The sequence below is a fragment of the Acinonyx jubatus genome, chromosome C1, assembly GCF_027475565.1.
Source record: "Acinonyx jubatus isolate Ajub_Pintada_27869175 chromosome C1, VMU_Ajub_asm_v1.0, whole genome shotgun sequence".
NCBI classification, from domain to species: domain Eukaryota; kingdom Metazoa; phylum Chordata; class Mammalia; order Carnivora; family Felidae; genus Acinonyx; species Acinonyx jubatus.
In genome coordinates, this window is record NC_069381.1 from 42,464,836 (window position 1) to 42,484,037 (window position 19,202).

Sequence of the window (19,202 nt, forward strand, 5' to 3'; positions counted from 1 at the left end):
TCTGCTTCCACTCCAGCTTTACTGGGTGGGATTGGCCAGAGTCTGACGGCTCCCTCAGAATCTCCTTTAAAGTGCTAATTTGTGGGGGTGCCTGGGTGGCTCAGTCGGTTAAGTGTCTGACTTAAGCTCAGGTCATGAACTCACGGTTTGTGAGTTCAAGCCCCATGTTGGGCTCTGTGCTGACAGCTCAGAGCCTGGAGCCTGCTTTGGATTCTTTGTCTCCCTCTCTCTCTGCTCCTCCCCACTCTCACTTTGTGTGTGTGTCTCTCTCTCAATAAAGATTAAAAAAAATTTTAAGTGCTAATTTCTGGTGCCCTGCCATTCAAGAGCCTTCCTCTGGACACATTCCCTCTGTCCATGTCCCTCCCTGGACAGGGCCCTGTAGTCTGCCGTCCAGAGGGAGTCTGAACAACAAAGGCTGCCCCTACTGAGCTTGTGGTTATCTAAGACCCCGGGCTTTTTCTACATAGAGCTGCTGCTTGGTCAGTTCTCTCCCACCATGAAATACAATAGATTATTTCCACCTGCTCTCCTCTCAGCACCCGTCCCTCTTCCTACACTTAGCCACAGGCCTGGTCCCAGGAATACCAACTGCTACAAAGGGTGAAGGGATGCCAGGAGGTTACCTGGTCTCCTCGTCCTCCACCCCCTCATCCCCTCTGGCAGAATCCTAGGGGACGTCAAGGAGGCCAGGACCAAGGCTCACCATGTTCTCATAGCATCTTCTGAGCTTTGGAATCCCAGAAGGTGAATTCTGCAAGCCAAGAGAAGGTGCCATGCCACCCTTCTACCCACCAGGCTCGTGCACTGCCGCTCCAGCCAAGCCAAGCAGAGCTGAGCCCGCCATGGCCATGCACATGGCTGGTCTGAGCTGCCCACCCCAGGCCATGCACAGCTGTGGGTGCCCCCGCTCCAGCCTGAGCCATGCTTAGGGAATAGGGACCCCTTTACCCCTGGGCCTCCTCCTGTTTCCCGGGGACGTTGGTGGAACTGAAAGAACAAGATGACAGCAACCCCATGACTGGAGGATCTCGGGGTGACTCAGCCAGGCCCAGCCCTGGGAAGGCCCAGGCCAGTGGGGTGGGCGGTACCATGGCAGCTTTGGGGTGGTCTGTGTGGGGATCCACCCCCGGGAATCTTCTGTCACTCCAAACCTTCCCTGCCCTCTCCCATACCGTATTATCCCCCCAGTGCTGTCCATCCATCTGCTCACCACTCACCCACTGCCTCATCCATGCCCCCACTTGCTGCCCCCCTTTCCCTCTCTAGGAAGCTCCAGGTAGTAGCAACTCAACAGCTGTATTTACGGAGCACTTGCCAGACTGGCATGTGTCGGATGGCCCAGAAAAGGGAAAGCTCAAAGTGGCTCAGGCTTCTATGAAAGAGGACAGCACAGAGTCCTCCAGGGCCGAGGTGCCTGGGGGCAAGAGAACCAGTCGTGGGTCCGGACTCTGTGGCCCCTGCTCTGGAAAAGCCAGAGCCGAGGCGGAGGCTGAAGGGCATGTCTGGGCCTTCCCAATTCTATCTAGCCTGGAGGCGATTGATTCTGCTGGGGGCCTGCAGGGGAGGAGGGGTGGTGGTCCAGAGGCCTGAGTGGCATCTGAGGCCCAGCAGGGAAGGAAGGGGCAGTGTCACCTTCCCCAGCACGTGCGCCTACCTGCATGCTCACACGCACCAGCTCATGTGCAAAGGCACCGACAGGCCCATGGACTCCACAGACACATTCACACAGATGCGGGGACACGCAGAGACACGAGATGCGGTTCCCTTGCCTCACTCAGAGGAGGAGCCACGGACACAGATACTGCCCTCTCACCAGCACAGAGACACAAATACATGCGTACACACTTCTCTCAGGTATGTCATGCAAAAGACCAGAAAGAAGAGATTTAGTAGGTTAGTGTCCCTGGTGAACTCCCAATCTGGGCGGGGTGGGGGGTTAGGCTCCGTTGCTCCCACTTCTCTATCCTCTTTTCCCTAGGCTTCTTCTTCTGGAACTCTACCCGGCAGGGCCCTTGGCGGGGGGGGGGGGGGGCAGGAGGTCCCGAGAGGAGAATCTGTCCTGCAGGTTTAGGTGGAGCCTGAGTGACCTTCACCCAACCACTCTTCCATTCAAAATCAAGTTTTAAATCTCAAAAAGGGGTGGAAATATGCCACTCCTGGGGAGTTCTAGAGAATGAAACCCCCCTGAGAGCCCAGGATGGGAGGTGCTGGGTAGAAATGAGTCTGCCAGGAAGGGAGGGTCCGATCTAGGCTCTGTCCTCCCAGGAACTCTCTGTTCAAACCCCTGACCTTGGCAATAAACCCTCCTGGAGCCCACACTGGGTTTCCAGCATGTTCAGTGGGATGTTCACTTCACCTACAGCCCAGACCCTCCTGTTCTTTTTAGCTTGGAACACACCCTGACAGCTGTAGTTATTAGGACCGTTGCCTCATTCTGCCCCTCACTCACGCCCAGCCTGTTAAGTCTTGTCTTCCAGATTGTCTGAGCTCCTCCTCGGGGTCAGGTTGGTGCCACCTTCTGCTGATTGGTCTGCCTTATCCTCACCCCAGGCCTGGCCTGAGCCAGGTGGCCCTGGGATCCACTTCAGTTGGCCACCTGCCTGCTGTCCCCTACCTCTCCCTCTGCAGGGGGCTGGCTGGGAGGCCTCAGAGGCCAGGGCCCTGGCTAAGTCAGGAGGGCAGAATTACTGAGGAAGAAAGTTTCAGAGTGAGCACATACTCAGAGGTCTGAACGCGGAAGGAGTGAGGAGGAGAGTCCGAGTTTGTGAGAGGAAGCATAATTGAGCATCCGGATTGGAAAGAATAGGCAGTTCGATTTGTAGAGATGCAGAACGAGGCCCCAAAGGCAAAGAGCCCCGTCTGAGGCCACAGGACAGCCCACGAGTCCAGAGAGAGGGTGAGAACAGAACGTGTGCAGTATGGCAGGCACGGGCCTCCACCGGGATGCCAGGAGGGGGTGGGGGTGGGGGGTTAGTCCAGCATCCAGAAGTAGACAGGTACTGTACCACACTCTTTCAGAGGCTCATCCGACCAGTCCCGGCAGTCCCTTTGAGCATCACACACTTTCCCGCCGTCCACGCACTCGCCACTCTTACACTGAAATCTGCGGGGACCCTCACATGTTGACTCTGTCGGGCCGGACAAGAGAGTGGACAGGACCTGTGAGACCTTGGGCAGGGAGGGCTGGGCTGGGCTGGGCCAGGTCCCTGGGAGGTGAGCAGAGCTCCAGCCCCAGTCCTCCTGGTCTCCACAGGGCCCAGGACAGACAGTTGAATACAGGGCTGGTGGGAGCTCTGTTCATAGAAGTACAGGACCCCAGGGATAATCAGGACGCCCAAGCATCATCTAGCTGGGCAGGGCCAGAAGGTGGCGGTGTCTGCACCTGATCTGGCAGTACTGGGGCCCTGAGAGGGAAAAATGGGAGCCCTGTGGAGATCCTGGGGGCTAGACTGACCATCTGGAGACCTGTGCCCTAGAGACCCTCCATGAGGGAGGCTGCCTCACTGCCCAACCCTTTATCCATTTCCCCAGATGACCCAGGGTCAGGGTCCCAGAGAGTCATCTAAGAATTAAGGAGGCTCCCAGCAGGGGACTGAGCTTCTTCTCACTCTTGGAGGCTCGGGTGTGGACAAATGGTGGGGGCTGGACTTCCTGCAGTGTCTTTTCACATCCCCCTAGGCCTCTTTCAGCTTTTTGCCAAGTCCTTTAAAATCTGGTTCTGGGGCCAGTAGGCCTCCAGGGAGTAAATCTGGGTAATTTAGGGGGCAAGGGATGCTCCAAGGGAAGACACAGCTCAGGGACCGAGGGGAGATCTCTCCAAACTCTGCTCTCTCTGGAGCCTGGGAATGCTCAGGCCTCTTCTTCGAGGAGGATGTTCCCCTTTGCCCCCAACTCCACGCACCCTGCAAGCAGCCAGCTTCGTCACTCCCGTCCAGACAGTCCTGTTCCTGGTCACAGCGCTTGATTGTAGGGACACAAGTCCCATCCCCACACTGGAACTCATCCCCACGGCAGGTCCCCAGTGCTGCCAGGAGAGGGCAAGGAAGGAGCGTCAGGGCCAACATGGTGTTGGAAAAGCTCTCCTCCCCCAGCCCCAGCCCCCATCCACCCCTGGCAAGAACAGAACCGGTGGCTGAGCTTGGGAGTCCTGACAGGACACCTGGCCAAGGCACTTCCAGTATACAGATGGGGAGACTGAAGCTCAGAGAGGGGGAAGGCCTCACCCAGGATCACACAGCACTCTGGCTGGCAGAGCCAGTCTAAAACTCAGGTCTCCTGTTTTCCCATCCACTGCCTCTCCCCAGGGCCACCCATCTACAGCCAACACGTGGCCTTTTTTTGAGTGTTGGTGTTCATTGGTTAATGACTTCATCCCTTCAGCAAACCCTTCCTGAGTGCCCACTGCATGCGGGGCACTATGTGGGGTGTGGGGACCCCAGAGGCTACTGAGAGGCTCTCCATCCTCTAGGAGCTCAAGGGTGCCGAGGGGGGGTGGGGGGACCTGAGGAATGCACAGAGAACATCACAGAGTCGGCCACGCTGTAGGATAGGGTGGTTCAGGGTAGCCCAGGGGGAGACACCCAGCCCAGCTGGGAGGATTGAGGCCTTGAAGGACAAGCAAGCCCAGCAGGTAAGGAGGGTTGGGGGAGCTCCTGAGTGTTTCAAGGTCTCGGGCATTGGAGCCAGCGGGCAGGGAAGGGCAGGGGTGGGAGGCATGGCAGGGAGGGCAAGACCAGAGAAGACCCTTGACCTGTGGGGTTAGACCTGAGCCGCGCAGCTTTAGAGCCTTGGGGACCTCAAACAAGACTCCACCTTCCCCAAGCCCACGCCCCACCGTAACCCAGGTAACCCGGGCGGGCGGGGCATGCTCCCCGGAAGCCCGCACATCTGGCCGGCCGGAAGGGGGCGACGGGGCCGCGCAGGGGCCGCGCAGTACGGGGGGCGGGGGCTTACGGCAGTCGGCCTCGTCCGACTTGTCCTTGCAGTCGCGGTCGCCGTCGCAGCGCCAGCCCAGGTGCACGCACTCGCCGCTGCGGCAGGCGAACTGGGCGGCCGCGGCGCAGGAGGCGGGCGCGGCGGTGGCCCCGGGGCCCGCACGGCCGCACAGCTCGGCCGCCTCGTCCGAGCGGTCCTCGCAGTCGAACTGACGGTCGCAGACCCAGCGCTCTGGGATGCAGGCGCCGCCACCGCCGCCGCCGCCACCACCGCCCCCGCAGCGGAACTCGCGGGGCCCGCAGGCCGGGTCGGCGCAGCCGCGCTCGTCGCTGCCGTCGCCGCAGTCGTCGTCGCCGTCACACACGAACACGGCGGCCAGGCAGGAGCGGTTGCTGCACTGGAACTCGTGCGGGGCGCACACTGCGCGGGACAGAGAGCCGGGTCGGCCCGGCGCCCCGGCCCCTCCGGCCCCGCTGCAGGGGCCCTGACCCTCGCCCACCGGCCGCACGCGCTCTGCGGGGCCCGACGGTGGATGTGCCGTCAGGGACTGCACAGGGGGCTTCCAATCCGGGGCCATGCAGGGGGTCTTGGGCAACACGCTTGCCCACGCTTGCCCTCCCTTGAGCCTCCGTAGCCTCACTGGGAGCGAGAATTCCCGTCCCGCCTCCAGCATGGCGGTGGGGCTAAGAGCGCTTCCGCGGCAGGGCACTGCCTGTCTTGAAGGGCCTTGTGATATTCCTAGGAAATACCTAACGTGACACTGACCTTTCCCAGGTAACGAGGTCTGGAGCTGTCTCCTAACAGCACAGCTCCAGGCCCCTTCCCCCCCACCCCCCTCCCTGGCCCGCACTATCCCAGTTAAGTCCCCTGGCCTAGCATCCAAGGTCACTGGCACGGAACCACTGCTCTACCCCAACACCTCACTCCTGCACACACCGTGGCTTCAGCCATACTAGACTATCTGCCCACCTGCTCACCTCCAGGTCTTTGCCCAAGCTGTTCCATCTGCTGGGTGCTCACCTCTTGCCCACCACCGTCTCAATTTCACAATGAGGAGTTCTCATCGTTCAGGGGCCCCAATTCCACCTCTTTCACAACACACTTTGGCTCTCCTACTTGGGAAGCCTCCCTCCACCTCTGCTTTCCTTTCGGGTGCCCTTCACAGCATGCTCAAGTGTCTGGGCCTGATGACCTTCTCTGTCTCCCTTGTGACAACCGCATGGACAGGTTCTGAGACCGACCCAGCTTTGTCCTGAGGGCCTGGCACAGAGCTCCGGGCAGTGCGCGGTGTGGAGCGGATGGATGCTGGACCAGCCCAGGTGTGAGGGGTAACTAAGGGATGTGCAGTAGTTAAGGGCATAGGTCACTGGCCCTGCCTGGGGCCCTGGGCTTCCTCTCTCTGGTGAACTGCTCGGTTCAGAACCTGGGAGGGCCTTGGAGACCACCAGCCCAACCACTAGTTTACCGATGGGGAAACTGAGGCCCAGAGAGGAGCAACTTGCCCAGGGTCACACAGAACCAGAACTCAGGTTTGGGGCTCTTCTCTCCTACTCTGACCCCTCTCAGCTTTCTGGTTTTCTCCTCTTTTCCTGGAGTATAAGCTGTTTTCCGAGCAGCGACCTCTTCACCTTTGCCTACTTCATTCCTTACACAGAGGCCATGAAAAAGCGTGGGGACCCAGGTGGGACATGAATGCAGTGGCTATGGCCTTGGGTAATGTGGTGGTGGCAGCAGCACCAGATCTCTCCACATGGGGGCGCCAAGAGTCTGTTTTAATTTTTCTGATCGAAAAACGTCATTTTTCATTGTTACTGGACATAAAATAGAATGATGTCTTCAGTTTCACAATGTAGGCAGCTCCTCATGTGTTGCTGACGGCTCTACCAAGTTTCTGACAGTTGCTTTTTCCCCCCTTCTGGGCTTTTGGGATGTTGGGGCACTGGTGGGAAAAGCACACATTACCTTGTGGTGTCTGCCCCTCGAGATTACTCAGATGCCTAGATTAGCTCCCTTCTTTCCTGCCAGACTCAGCTTGCACATGTCTGGGGGGAAGGACTCACTAAGTTTAGCGTTCTGGGAAGATGTGCTTCTTTATACTGAGTTCTCCCTGAGGTTCAAAGCTGACAGCAATATCGAGAGCCATATTCTCAGATCTGCATCCAGAGACCCCACTCCCAGCACTCACAAATGGAAGCAGCTCTGAGGGAGGAGAGAAGGAGAATTCTTCCTCTGCCCAGGTGGTTGGGAGCTATAGCAGAGACACTCAGTGAGACCTTCTAACCCCTCCCCTCACCTCCCCATCTCCCTCCCAAGACGTGCCCTAGTTAGAGATACTCCCACCCTGTGCAATAGGGGCTGATGGCCCTTAGAGCTGGGGAAACATCTGATTATGGGTGGGTAAGGAGGGAAGTGGATTTTCATTGGCCAGCGAAGCTCCGCAAAATCATCACAGCTGAAGAAACAGGCCAATGCCATCACCAGGGCTTTGAAACTGCTGGCCCCAGCCAGGATCTCCCCCCCATACCCAGATGCTTCCTGCTTCAGACACCTCAGAACTCCAGACTTGGAATCTAGAATGCTGTGACTCAAAAGGCTCCAGAGAGCTGGCATTTCCTCTGGGCTAGGGAGGATGGAGAGGATGTAAATATAGAGGCTGGTGGAGGAAGTGGGGTAGGAGGCAGTGGTGGGTAAGTGCCTGGCAAAAGCCCCCATAATACTGCAAACCACCCCTATCTCAGCCCAGCCTTGCAGCCTCGTTATCAACAGCCAGTCTGTCTCCCCTATTAATCATGAGCTCCCAGAGGGAGGAGCGTGTAGGATTCACCTCATCATCCTTTCAGAGCCTGGCTCCAGGCCTGGCACACAGGAGGTGTCCATCGAATGGAAACAAGCATAGCCCCACTGGCCCAGGACCTGCTGGCCTGCTCCCTGGGAAGGAGATAATCCTGTGTTTGAAGCTCAGTGATGTGGAACTACCCCAATGACCACTTCCATCTGTCCCTGCCGAGGCTGCTGGGGATGTCTTCCCTGCCCTGTGACATTCGAGCTCACCAGTCTGAGATTTCAGCATCAGACGTCCTTCACACTTCAGGAGTCTGCCCCTCCCCCCAGCACCACCAGTGCCCTGGCCCAGGCGGCCACCATTACTTGCCACGTCCCGGCTCTGGCCCCCTGCCCTCGCTCGGAGGTTGGTGGAGACGGATGGAATGGATGAGCAGATGTCAGATATGGTAGAAGTACTCCTGGGCTTGGCTATCGAGAGCTGGATTTGAATCTCAGTTCCATCATTCAGCCTCGGGTGCTTTTTCCTCACTTGTCTGAGCCTCAGTTTCCTCACCCGTAAAATGGGAATGATCATGGCTGCTCGTGAGGTGGTTGTGAGGATGAAAGCAGGAAATGTCTCTCCAGAGCGCCTGGCCATTACTAGTGTCCCGATCGTTACCCTTTGCTCTCCACCCACCGAGCCCCGGAGAGAAGGCCCCTCCCAGAAGTGGCTGCTGCTCCCCAGTGCTGCCTGACCCCCTTGTAGACCCCGCGACCTAACCCAACTCACAGGTGGCACAGCCAGCCTCGTCTGCTCCGCTCTCACAGTCCTTCTCCCCGTCGCAGCGCCACGAGGCGGGCACGCACTTGTGGCTGGCAGGTCCACAGCTCAGCTTCTCTGCGGGACACACCTGTTTGGCTGTGGAGACAGACACAAGGGCATGGCTTAGGCAAGGGGGACACAGGGCATGGCGCCAACCAGTCCTACTGCCCGACTCTGGCCACCTGGCCTGAGCCCCTGGGGATCCATCAGGGCCCTCCTGCCCAAGGTCCCGGTTTCTTCATCGGAGAAGCAGCCACTGTCTGCCCCTGAGACCCTCCGAATCCTACATCCGATCCCACCACTCCCTGTCTAACGCCCTTTTGCGGGCCCCTGGCCCCTGGCACTCAAGCCTCCCTGACTGCCTCACCAGCCCCACCCCCCTCCCTCCAAACCTCCCCTTTCAGCTCCGGCAACGCAAAGCTGCACGCTTCTCTGTCATCTCCCCTCTGTGTGCCCTGGGGTGAAATATACTCCAATTTAGCCTCGGTTTAGCTTTCAGATCAGTGACTCGGCTATCTGAACCTGTGGATTTGGAGGGCTCACCAAAGCCCCAAGAGCTCCCTCGGTGCAGCCCACCCCCTCCTGGCTGCTCCCCCAGCAGTGGTGCCGAGCCCGCTGTTGCGAGCAGTGCTGTGCGGCAGGGCCCAGCGGGACCACACAGCTATAATTACTGCAGCCGCAATCAGAGGCTGACTCAATCAGGGGCCTGAAGCCCCAGGGTTGATTCTCAATTTGGAAGAAAGAATGAGAACCCTGATCAGGGCTGGGGACGGCGCTCATCCTGAGCGTCCCAGGATGAGCCACATGACAGACCCAGCTGTGGTAGATGCATTTCGGACCTCCGTGGCTGGCTCCCTACTACCTTCCAGGGTGTAAACTCAGTCGTCTCTAGGACGTGCCAGGCACCGAGCTAGGCACTCATTTCATCTTCACAAAAACCCAGCAGGGCGAGGATTATGTCGAGGCCTCCAGCTCGGAGGTCGAGTGCATGGGCTCCGGAACCTGGCTTGCTGGGCATGGATTCAGTCACTCACTGGCTATGTGACCTTGGTCAACAGTCCTCACCTCGGTGCCGATAGATTGGGGAGGATACCATTCCCTGGCTCATAGGATTGTTATGACTCCCAAGTTCATGTCTGTAGGGCACTTAGAAGCACGCTCGGCCCAGTGCTCACTTATGATTATGCACTCTCCTCCAAATGAACAGAGGAGCACTTGTCTCTTCACTCAGCGAGTATCTATTGGGTACTGCTGTGTACCAGACATGGTGGTAAGCCCTGGGTGCTAGTCACACAGCTGGTAAGAACTGAGCGGGGACTCAAAGTCAGCTGTGTCCGATGCCGGGCACTTGGCAGAGTCCACTGCACCTGCAGGCAGAGGTCACTCTTGCCTCCCCCTTCAACTTCGCTCTCTCATCCCCGACCAGGTCCCCTTTCTCTGCTTCCATAGCAGGGAGGAAGTGGCACAAGAGATGGAGAAAAGGGCAGGTAAGATGGGAGAGGGGGCAGCTGTTTGAGGAAGGGCCCCCAGACACTACTATACCAAGGGACAGGAGTACCTTGGACCTCAGAGTTATCCATAGGAATAGATGTCATGAAATACGAGGCACCCTGCTGGGAACACAGGATTCACAGGATTCATTTTATAGAAATTCCACTTCCCAAATAACTGTTGCATAGAGCCCTAGAGAGCGCTGACACTCAGATCTTCTACAAAGACTGCCTTGCGGGACGCCTGGCTGGCTCAGTCAGTTAAGCGCCCAACTTCAGCTCAAGTCATGATCTCGCGGTCCATGGGTTCCTGTGTCGGGCTCTGACAGCTCAGAGCCTGGAGCCTGCTTCGGATTCTGTGTCTCCCTCTCTCTCTGCCCCTCCGCCACTCCTTCTCTGTCTCTGTCTCTGTCTCTCTCTCTCTCAGAAATAAATAAACATTAAAAAAAAAAAAAAGACATTCTGCAAAGGCTGCCTTGGGGCAGGGTGTAGGGTGGTGAAGGAGGTCTGGCAGCTGGGAGGTGGGGCCCTTCCGGAGCACCTCTATTACCCCTGCACTGTAGGACCCCAGTACGCACAAGAGGGAGCTGAAGCCAACCAGTGTTTCCCAGATTCCTGACTGTAGGGTGGGGTGTGGGGGCTGTGGGAAAAGTAGGTTCCTGGGCCTGGCTCAACTTAGGCTGAGTCCAGACTTTGAGGGCAGAGCCCAGGAATCTGCATTTCAGTAACGCTCTTCAACCCCTGGTGATTCCCATGCACCCCATTTGAGAACCACTGGGTTAACATTCTGCAAGTCTAAAAGATATAGGATATGTTATCCGTTTTAAATTCACTCCTATAAAAGCGATAGAAGCATTCTGTATGCGTGCAAGCTCCCGAGAGAGCAATGAGACAGAGGCACAAGGTGACCGTTTACCCCTGAGCCAGGCCTCAGGAAACAGAACTTCATGGGGAGCTGGAAGGAAGCCGTATTTACTGAGCACCCATGGTGTGCCAGGCTACTTCATTTTCTCATTTCACCCTCACCCTCCCAGATGAGCAGACCCTGCAGGATAGAGGTGCCAGCTCCAAGGGCGCCATTCACAAAGATCTTCATAGCAGCACCCCTGGGGTAGAGCAGGGCAGCAGGCCTTCAGGTAAGCACTCCATTCTGCAGATGAGGAAACGGGCTCAGAGAGACCAAAGAACTGGCACAAAGATGCACAGCAGGTGAGAGGCAGAGGCAGAGAGGCTTCTGACTGAAGCCTGCCCTTTCCATCAAAGCCTGCACGCCCCCGTGGATGGAGAGGTAGACTGAACTGGCCCCAAACTCTACACCCAAAAGCCCAGGTGACTGAAATGGCCCTTGACCGTCCTCCCTACCTCTCGGGGCCTGGTTCTGCATACCCCAGTGCAGCAGGCAGCCGTTTGAACTTTTAATGAATATTTATATAGTTAATTGCATAACCTTTCAGCAAGGACAATGATTAAACAATCCGTCTGCTTCCTTTCTTTATAATTAATAAGACATTTGCTGTGTCCTTAAATAGACAGCTCTAATTATAGGCTCCGGAAGATTCAGCAGTGCCTGACACCAGCCCTCGTACCCTCAAAGAGCCAAGACACCGTCCTGGAATGCTAGGACCCAAGAGGTCACATCGAGGAACACCCACTATAGTGACAGCAGTCAGAGACCCAGCGAGGGGAGGGACCTGCCTAGGCTACTGAATATCAGGTATTCCAACCACCTCTCTCTCCTAGAACCTCACCGTCTCTGTTGTAATGCAGCTCTTCCCCGAAGCTAGCAGGCGAACCTCGCTTTCCAGGCTCCTGGGTCAGGCCTCCTCACTGCCTAGCCCCGGGGGGCTGGTCCGGGCTGGCGTACAATATCCCCTTATGAGGCAAGTGCTCTTACCACTTCCATTTTACAGACGAGGAGAGCAGAGCCCGGAGAGGGTACGTCGTTGGCTCAGAGTCTTGTGGAGAGAGGCAGAGATGGACTTTGAACCCAGGTCTCTTACCTCCAGACACACTGCTTAACTTACTGCACTTAACCACTGCCCGTGAGAAAAGCAGGCCCCATTGGTCCCCACCAGCACCTCTGGGCTGGAGAGGGATCACCAGAGGAAGGAGGCTCCCTGGGCCTTTCCTCAGGTGGGGACTGCAACATGGCCACCTATTGTCCACTTTCGGGATAACTGAAGCCAGAGGTCCCCCCCCCCCCACCCCGCCCCAGGCAGCACAGTGCAGGACAAGGAGCATGAATGTGTTTTGGAGTCGTGCACACCTAGGTCCAAAACCATCTATTAACATGAAGCAGGTCAGCAAGTCACTTAACCTCTCTGTACCAAGGTTCGACCTGAAAATAGGGTAACATAATCCCCTAGAGTTGGTAGATGGTTTAAATGAGGAAACATGGAAATCTCTACACTCAGAGCCTGGAACAAACTCAGAAACCAGTTGCCCCTGTTTAATGAAAGGCAAACACACGGTGCTGGGAGGGCCCCGGTCTCGTTCCTGGGGGTGCACATCATCAGAGTCCACATGGCCCACCACGATGACGCGCTCTACCCAAACGCCTCTCTCTGAGAAAGATGCCCCGAGGAATGCCTTGGCTTGCTGTCAAGTGTCCCAGAGGTTCTGAGAGGCAGGAGGAAGAACCCCCCCCATCTCTCAGATACCAGGAATCCTCCAAAGCCGGCAAGGGCGTGAAATTGCATGCTGGAGTGGCTGTAGGCATTATCAATTCCCAGAGAATCCTGCCCCAGAAATCCAATCCATTTTAATTTATGACTTCACAAATTAATAAAAAGAGAAATGTCTGTCGAAATAAAAGAATGAAGGTGTTTGATGGCCGCTTAGTGAGCGAGACGTCTGTGGTGTCAGGTCATGTGAGGCTTAGGGGCAGACGACCTCCAGATGGGGATGGGCAGCTTTAGGAGGGCCAGGGACTAAGGGGGTGGGGGCTACCAGTGTCCTGCTGCTGGCAGGAAGCAAAGCATGGGGCCATCCCGTCATGCAGGAGAGGTCACACCCATGGTCCTTCCCATGGGCTCAGGTGAAGTCCTTCTAGCTGGTCAGCCTCTAACTTGCTAGGTGATCTCCAAAAACCTCCAGGCCTCCACTTACTGATCTATGGTAGGAAAGTATACTTGGTTCATCAGTAAGGTCCCCCTTCCAGTGGAAAGGTTCTAAGACGATGAACAAAATCCCATTTTCAGTAATCAGTACCCAAAGTTGCAACTCACTCACCTTGGACCAACCTCCCCACCCCTACCCTGTACCCCTCCCATCATGTGCCTGGAGGTGGGTGAGAAGCTGTCTCCAATCAAGTGAGCTATAATTAGAGCTAAAATGCTACTTTCATTAGGCAAATGTCCCAGGCTTTCCTACTGTGACTCTTGGCCGTATCTGATAGACACAAAACCCAGAACCAGAAGGAAGGAGAGCCAGGAGAAATCCCAGCCAGCTAAGGGCAGATGACATAGTGGGGGAACACAAGAACATGGGGACCTGCTCCCAAATGCCTTTCCCTCTCTATGCAAACCTCCTACTTATTCTAAAATGTGAAACTGGTGTGTGTGGGAGAGAGAGACTGGGATCAAGATGCAGTAATAAAGGTAGCATTGCCGTTTACTCCAGCACTGATGCTTTGCCACATTTTTTTCATTTCATCCGTGTAACCCCATAAGGCAGGTGCCATCACTCCATTTTACAGATGAGTAAACTGAGCCGTAGGGAGACTGGACAACCTGCCTGAGGTCTCACAGGACCTGGACCCAAATATATCACACAACCAAACCCACTATACTTTACTATTGCTTGGAATCTTTCTTTGAGCTGGCAGAGTCCTTAGGAACCTGGTAGGCTATAGAGGCGAACCTGGTAGGCTGTGGAGGTTGCTATGGCAACACCAGTTAAATGAGCAGTGTGTCAGCTACCAAGTTCCCCATTTGGTGGGGAGGCAGTGAGCAAGCCTGCTACCAGGTCCCGCTGCCCCCAATTCTGCCTGTCCCTTGAAGTCCCACTCTGGCCCACCTCCTCCAGGCAGCCCTCCTTACCCACAGGCCTTGCCTGCCCCTGACCAATGTAACTTGGCACAAGAAGTGGGATCCTGGGCCTTGTGCCCCGGCTGGGACAAGGAAGGTGCTAGAAGTCCAGGAATCTTAGATCATGGTCTTTGGAATTATGAGACGTTAGAAATTGAGGCCCGAAGAGGGATGGGAAAGTGTGCAGGATCTCACAGCAAATTCACTGGGAGAGTCCAGAGGAGAGCTGGGCCTCCCAACTCCCAGGGTGCAGCCTTGAGTCCTGCTCCCACGGGCACTCCGTCAAGCCTGAGAGCCTGACGAGCCCACTCGTCTTCTATCACAGAAGGCCGACCAGCCACAAGCAACCTGTGCGTCCTGGAAGCAAAGCCCCCAACTTCTCTGGGCCTCTAGTTATTCAACTGTGGGCACAAAGTAGACCTGGGAGGCAGGAGGGGGGAGGCTGGAGAGCCCCTGCCAAGGGATAGATAGGAAGGCAGCAACTGCTAGAGGGAGAAAGCCAGAGGGAAACGTGGGGCAGGGCAGGGAGGAGAGGGAGGGCGAGAGGGAGGATGAGGAGAGGGGCAGGCAGAGGGGGGAGGCGGTCCAAGAGAGCAGGGTGGAGAGGACTCCGGAGATAGGGTAAGGGAAGATGAAAATGTACACTCACACAAGGAGGCAGAGACACAGGGAGAAGTGGGAGCCTAGCTCTCAGGCAGCAGGACAGACCCCAATAATAATGGTGATGAAGCTCCCCCCATCCCCCTGCTGCCTCCTTCGTCCATGGTGACTGCTGGAGTGGGTTGGGATGGCCCAACTGGCTGACTACAGTCCCCCTGCAAAGCCCCCTGTGGCCACAGCCCCTTCCCCACACACACACTCCCAGCCATATGCAACTCTGCCCCTTGTTAGCCAGGCAGCCTCCGGCAAGTGGCCAAACCCATCCTGGCCTCAGTTTCCTTCTCTCTAAACAGGGATCCGAAACTGCGCTGAAGATGAGAGTCACAGTGGGTGTGGCTAGGCTTTGTTCCTTCTGCAGCTCAGGAGGAAGCTCAGGACAAGCTCCAGGACAGGTTGGCCGCGTGGGGAGTACGAAAAGGATAGGGCGGATGGCCTGGCCAGGGAAGGCAGAGGCAGCCGCACAAGGAAACGAGGGAGCCTCCTATCTTGGGCCAGGGTTGCTCTTGCTCTCCCTTTCTCTCTCCCTTTCTCTCTCTCTCACGAGGAGACCGCTAGCTCTGTTGCTAAGAGACGAGGAAACTCAGTTATCACCAGCCACAGCCCTAGACAGGGACAGGACGCAGGCCTCCACTGTCCCCACCTCTGCATCTGGGGCAGATGTGACCCCTGAGGAGTGTGACTTGGGTGTTCACCAGCCCTACTCTCCTCCACGTGCTCCCCCCTCCCAACCTTTTGTCTCAGTTTTACTCTGCTGAGGCTATGCCTCAGGACCCCTGGGTCCTTCCCCGCCCCCTTCTCATCTCCTTTTTAATTTAACAAATGTCACGGAATGACCTGCCGGGTGTGAGTTTGCTTTGAGGATTAGGGCCTGGAAAAGAAATCACGGAGAGACAAAGCCCTGAGTGTGGGAGGCGGGCCTGGCGCTTGGCTCTGGCCCTCTGCCTCACCCCTGGTTGCCCCTGCTGCCACCCAGCCTGACATGGAGGCCAGGGCTCCTGGGTTCAGCCAGCTCAGGGCAGAAGAAAGAGCAGGGGCCTCAAAGTCCTGGCTGGGTAGTCTTGCACAAGTCTCTCAACCTCTCTGAGCCTCAGTGTCCTCTTTTGCAAAGGCTGCTGCGAGGAGAAGATGAATTAATGCACACTAAGCGCCTAGCACACAGTAAACATGTAATAGGCTCCTGCTGTTACCAGTACTGCTAGAATAATGATCAGAACCCTCCAGAAAAATTGTGTGTGTGTGTGTGTGTGTGTGTGTGTGTGTGTGTGTGTGTGTGTGGCAGAGAGCCCCAGAGGATATGCTCTGGGTGCTTCTGGGCAGAAGGGCTGCTTCTAGCTCCTGATGCTCCAGGAGCAGGGCTCAACCTGCAAGAGGCCTGTGAGGAAGTTACCAGAAACTAGCACTGGATACACCTGGCTCTTTGCCAGGGGCCCCCCAAGGGTGTGGCAGAAGGTCGGTGTGGAGTTGTGTCTGACAGATTGCCTCACTTGAACCTCCCAACCTCCCAGCAAGGAAGCTCTGATGAGGAAGCCGAGCCCCACCCCCCTCCCCAACCCCAACCCTCCCCACATGCAGCCCCCTCCCTCAGCCCTAGGGCCAGGACTCACTGCACGTGGTCTCTGCCTCATCGGAGCCGTCGGGACACTCCTCTTCGCCATCACACTTCCACCTCTCCGGGATGCAGTGGCCGTTGCCACAGGTGAAGTCGCTGTCCGCACAGGTCTTCTTGGCTGCGGGGCAAGGAAAAGAGCGTGAGGGGCCTGGTGGGCACAGGTTTTTTCAGGATACAGTCAAGTGGCACTGTGGTGCCCAGGATGTGCTCTGTCTGAAAGCAGGACCCCATGACCTCCCACCACCCCACCAGGCCACGTAGTGCCTCGCCTACCAAGAGAGGACAGGAGAGAAACGCTTAGTCATTCCCCAGGCATCTGCTGAGCACCAGGTGGAGGCAGGTGACGCCTGGCCCTGCCTGCAAGTTCAGGAGCTCAGGTCCAACAAGGGTGACAGGACCCATCCACCAAGGGACTGCCTGTTCCCCTGTCATATTCCTCTTCCCCCAAAGTCCAGTTCCACTGCCACCACCTCCAGGAAGTTTTCCCCCATCACCGATGGCGGTTACAGTCACCCCTTTAGCCATTTCTCAGTCCCTTTACTGGCCTGTCCTGCTCCCCCCAACCAGGCCCCTCTGGAAGCACCAGGGAGCTGTTGCTAATGAATCCTAAAAGCAAATGATTACTCTGAGACAAGATTAATGAGGTATGTTCTGTTTGGAGTGATGAAAAGAGCATCTACTGGGTAAGAGACCCAAATCAGTCTCCTAAGAGTGAGAGGCACTTAGACACTCTGGAAGGGAGGCTCCACATGGGGGTCTGAATCCCGGCTCTGCCTCTCTCTATCTGTACGACCTTAGGGGTGTTACTTAACCTCTGAGCCTCTGTTTTCTTAATGGGAAGAAGAAAACAAAAAGGCTCTGAGGAGGAGTGACAAGCTACAATGTGTGAAGCATATGGAAAGAGACCCTGGCACAGAAGGTGCAGTAAGCAGCAACTACTGCTGTTTTTATGGTTTCAGCCTTAGTTCGAACAAGCTAAGGAAACAGGTGTTCCGTGCCCTCGCAGGGAACTTATGTAGCAGGCTGAGATCTCACAGCTGGTAACAAAACTGGGATAAGAAGGCAGGAACATGGTTTGCCTTCCTCCCTGTCCCTCTACTGGCCTGATGTTCCTCCAGGGTAGGGATGCCGTCATATTCAGCACAGGACCCGACTCAGGGTTGATCTCAGTGGGGACAATGAACTGTATGGGAACATGGCTCCCACACCTCCAGGGCCGGGGGACTCACCTGCTCCCAGGGATGCTTCTTCCCAGTGACCAGCGTTGAATTATGTAAATCCTCCCACGGGCCCTCTGGCTGCCTCTGGGGCCATGCAACTCCGCCTGGCCTGAACAGCCTGGCAGGGATTTGGGGACAGACCCTGGGTCTCCTGAATCCATTGTATTTCTGCCTTTCAGTAGAATCTTTGCAGTACATCTGCATTCTGAGGTGAATTTTTTTTTCACCCTTTCTTTAGAAGAATACCTCTGTCTGTGCAGGGCTAGCAGAAACTCGAGGAATCAATCTACCTACAGATTGGGCAGAGGAGTGGGATCTGAGGCCCAGAGAGGTAAAGGGGCTGGCCCAGGGAAACACAGCAAGGCAGGGATCAGAACCACCTTTCCTGGGGCACCTGGGTGGCTCAGTGGGTTAAGTGTCCAAGTTTGGTTCAGGTCACGATCTCATGGTTCATGAGTTCAAGCCCCACATTGGATTCTGCACTGACAGCTCAGAGCCTGGAGCCTGCTTCAGATTCTGTCGCTCTCTCTCTCTCACGCTCTCTCTCTCTGCCCCTCCCCCTGCTTGTGCGTGTGTGTGTGCGCTCTCTCTCTCTCTCCTCCCAAATAAATAAACATTTTTAAAAATTTAAAAAAAGAAAAAAGATGGGGCGCCTGGGCGGCTCAGTTGGTTGAGCATCTGACTTTGGCTCAGGTCATGATCTCATAGCTCGTGGGTTCGAGCCCCGCGTCGGGCTCTGTGCTGACAGCTCGGAGCCTGGAGCCTGCTTCCAATTCTGTGTCTCCCTCTCTCTCTGCCCCTTGCCTGCTCACACACTCTCTCTCTCTCTCAAAAATAAATAATAAACATTAAAAAAAATTTAAAAAATTAAAAAAAAAAAAGAAAAAAGAAAGAACCACCTCTCCTGCCTCCCAGTCCGGATCCCCAAGCAGCCCTCCCTGAGCCCCGCACCGAGGAGCTATTGTGGGTAATAGATACCAATGCCACCACGGCCTGAAATAAGTACAATTACAAACCACAGCACGTGGGACATTTTGTAACATGAACACCAGAACATCCCTTCCACAAGAAGCTCAGCATCCACAGAAGAGAAGAAATGTATATACAAATGTCTCCCTCATCCTGTTCAAACCTTCTCCAAGTGCATTCTGTGTGCCAGTCTCTGTGCTGAGGAAATCTTGACACAGAAGTGTTAAGTACATGCCCAAGGTCACATCTGAGTGGGAGCAGGGCCACAATTTCACTTCAGTCAGATACCCCTCTACCTTACCATGGCTCCCCAAACAAAACACTCAGCAGCATCAGATTTGGAAGAAAAGCCTCAAACTAGGTGGGAAAAATCCCATGGCAGCTTTGGCTTGGCATTCAGTGAGTCTGCCTCTGCGCCAGGCTCTGCACTGAGCACACAGAAGAGAAATCAGCCCAACCTGCCCCCCGGAAACTCAGTGCAGGTGAAGAACGGGCAGAACCCAAAAGAGCAAGGTCAGCTTGATGGAGAAGGTGATAAAGGGGCTCTGTCGCTGGCCTGGACCAGCCAGACACTATCCAAAGACCCTTTCCTCCCTCCTTGCTGGGAGCCTGGGATCGAGCTTGGCCTCCCACGGTGTGCCAAGCCCTGAAGGCACCTGGCAAGGAGACCAGGGCAGCCAAAACACCATCACAGTCCTGAAG

The 19,202-nt window shown here is 56.1% G+C and overlaps 1 protein-coding gene across 10 annotated transcripts in view; it reads right to left on the bottom strand.

Annotated features, from left to right (window-relative positions):
• Positions 1-19,202, bottom strand: part of LRP8 (LDL receptor related protein 8) — a 76,410-nt gene that overhangs the window by 24,571 nt on the left and 32,637 nt on the right. For 2 of the 10 annotated variants that reach the window (XM_027059137.2, XM_027059140.2), the window contains exons 3-7: positions 16,307-16,429; positions 8,492-8,620; positions 4,957-5,358; positions 3,905-4,027; positions 3,009-3,131 (exon numbers count right to left, since the gene is read on the bottom strand). In XM_027059137.2, coding sequence (XP_026914938.1) covers positions 3,009-3,131; positions 3,905-4,027; positions 4,957-5,358; positions 8,492-8,620; positions 16,307-16,429 — 900 coding nt within the window. Of the gene's footprint in view, positions 1-951; positions 991-3,008; positions 3,132-3,904; positions 4,028-4,956; positions 5,359-8,491; positions 8,621-16,306; positions 16,430-19,202 lie in introns of all 10 variants that reach the window. The other 8 variants (XM_027059139.2, XM_027059141.2, XM_027059143.2 and 5 more) reach the window with 6 other exon arrangements.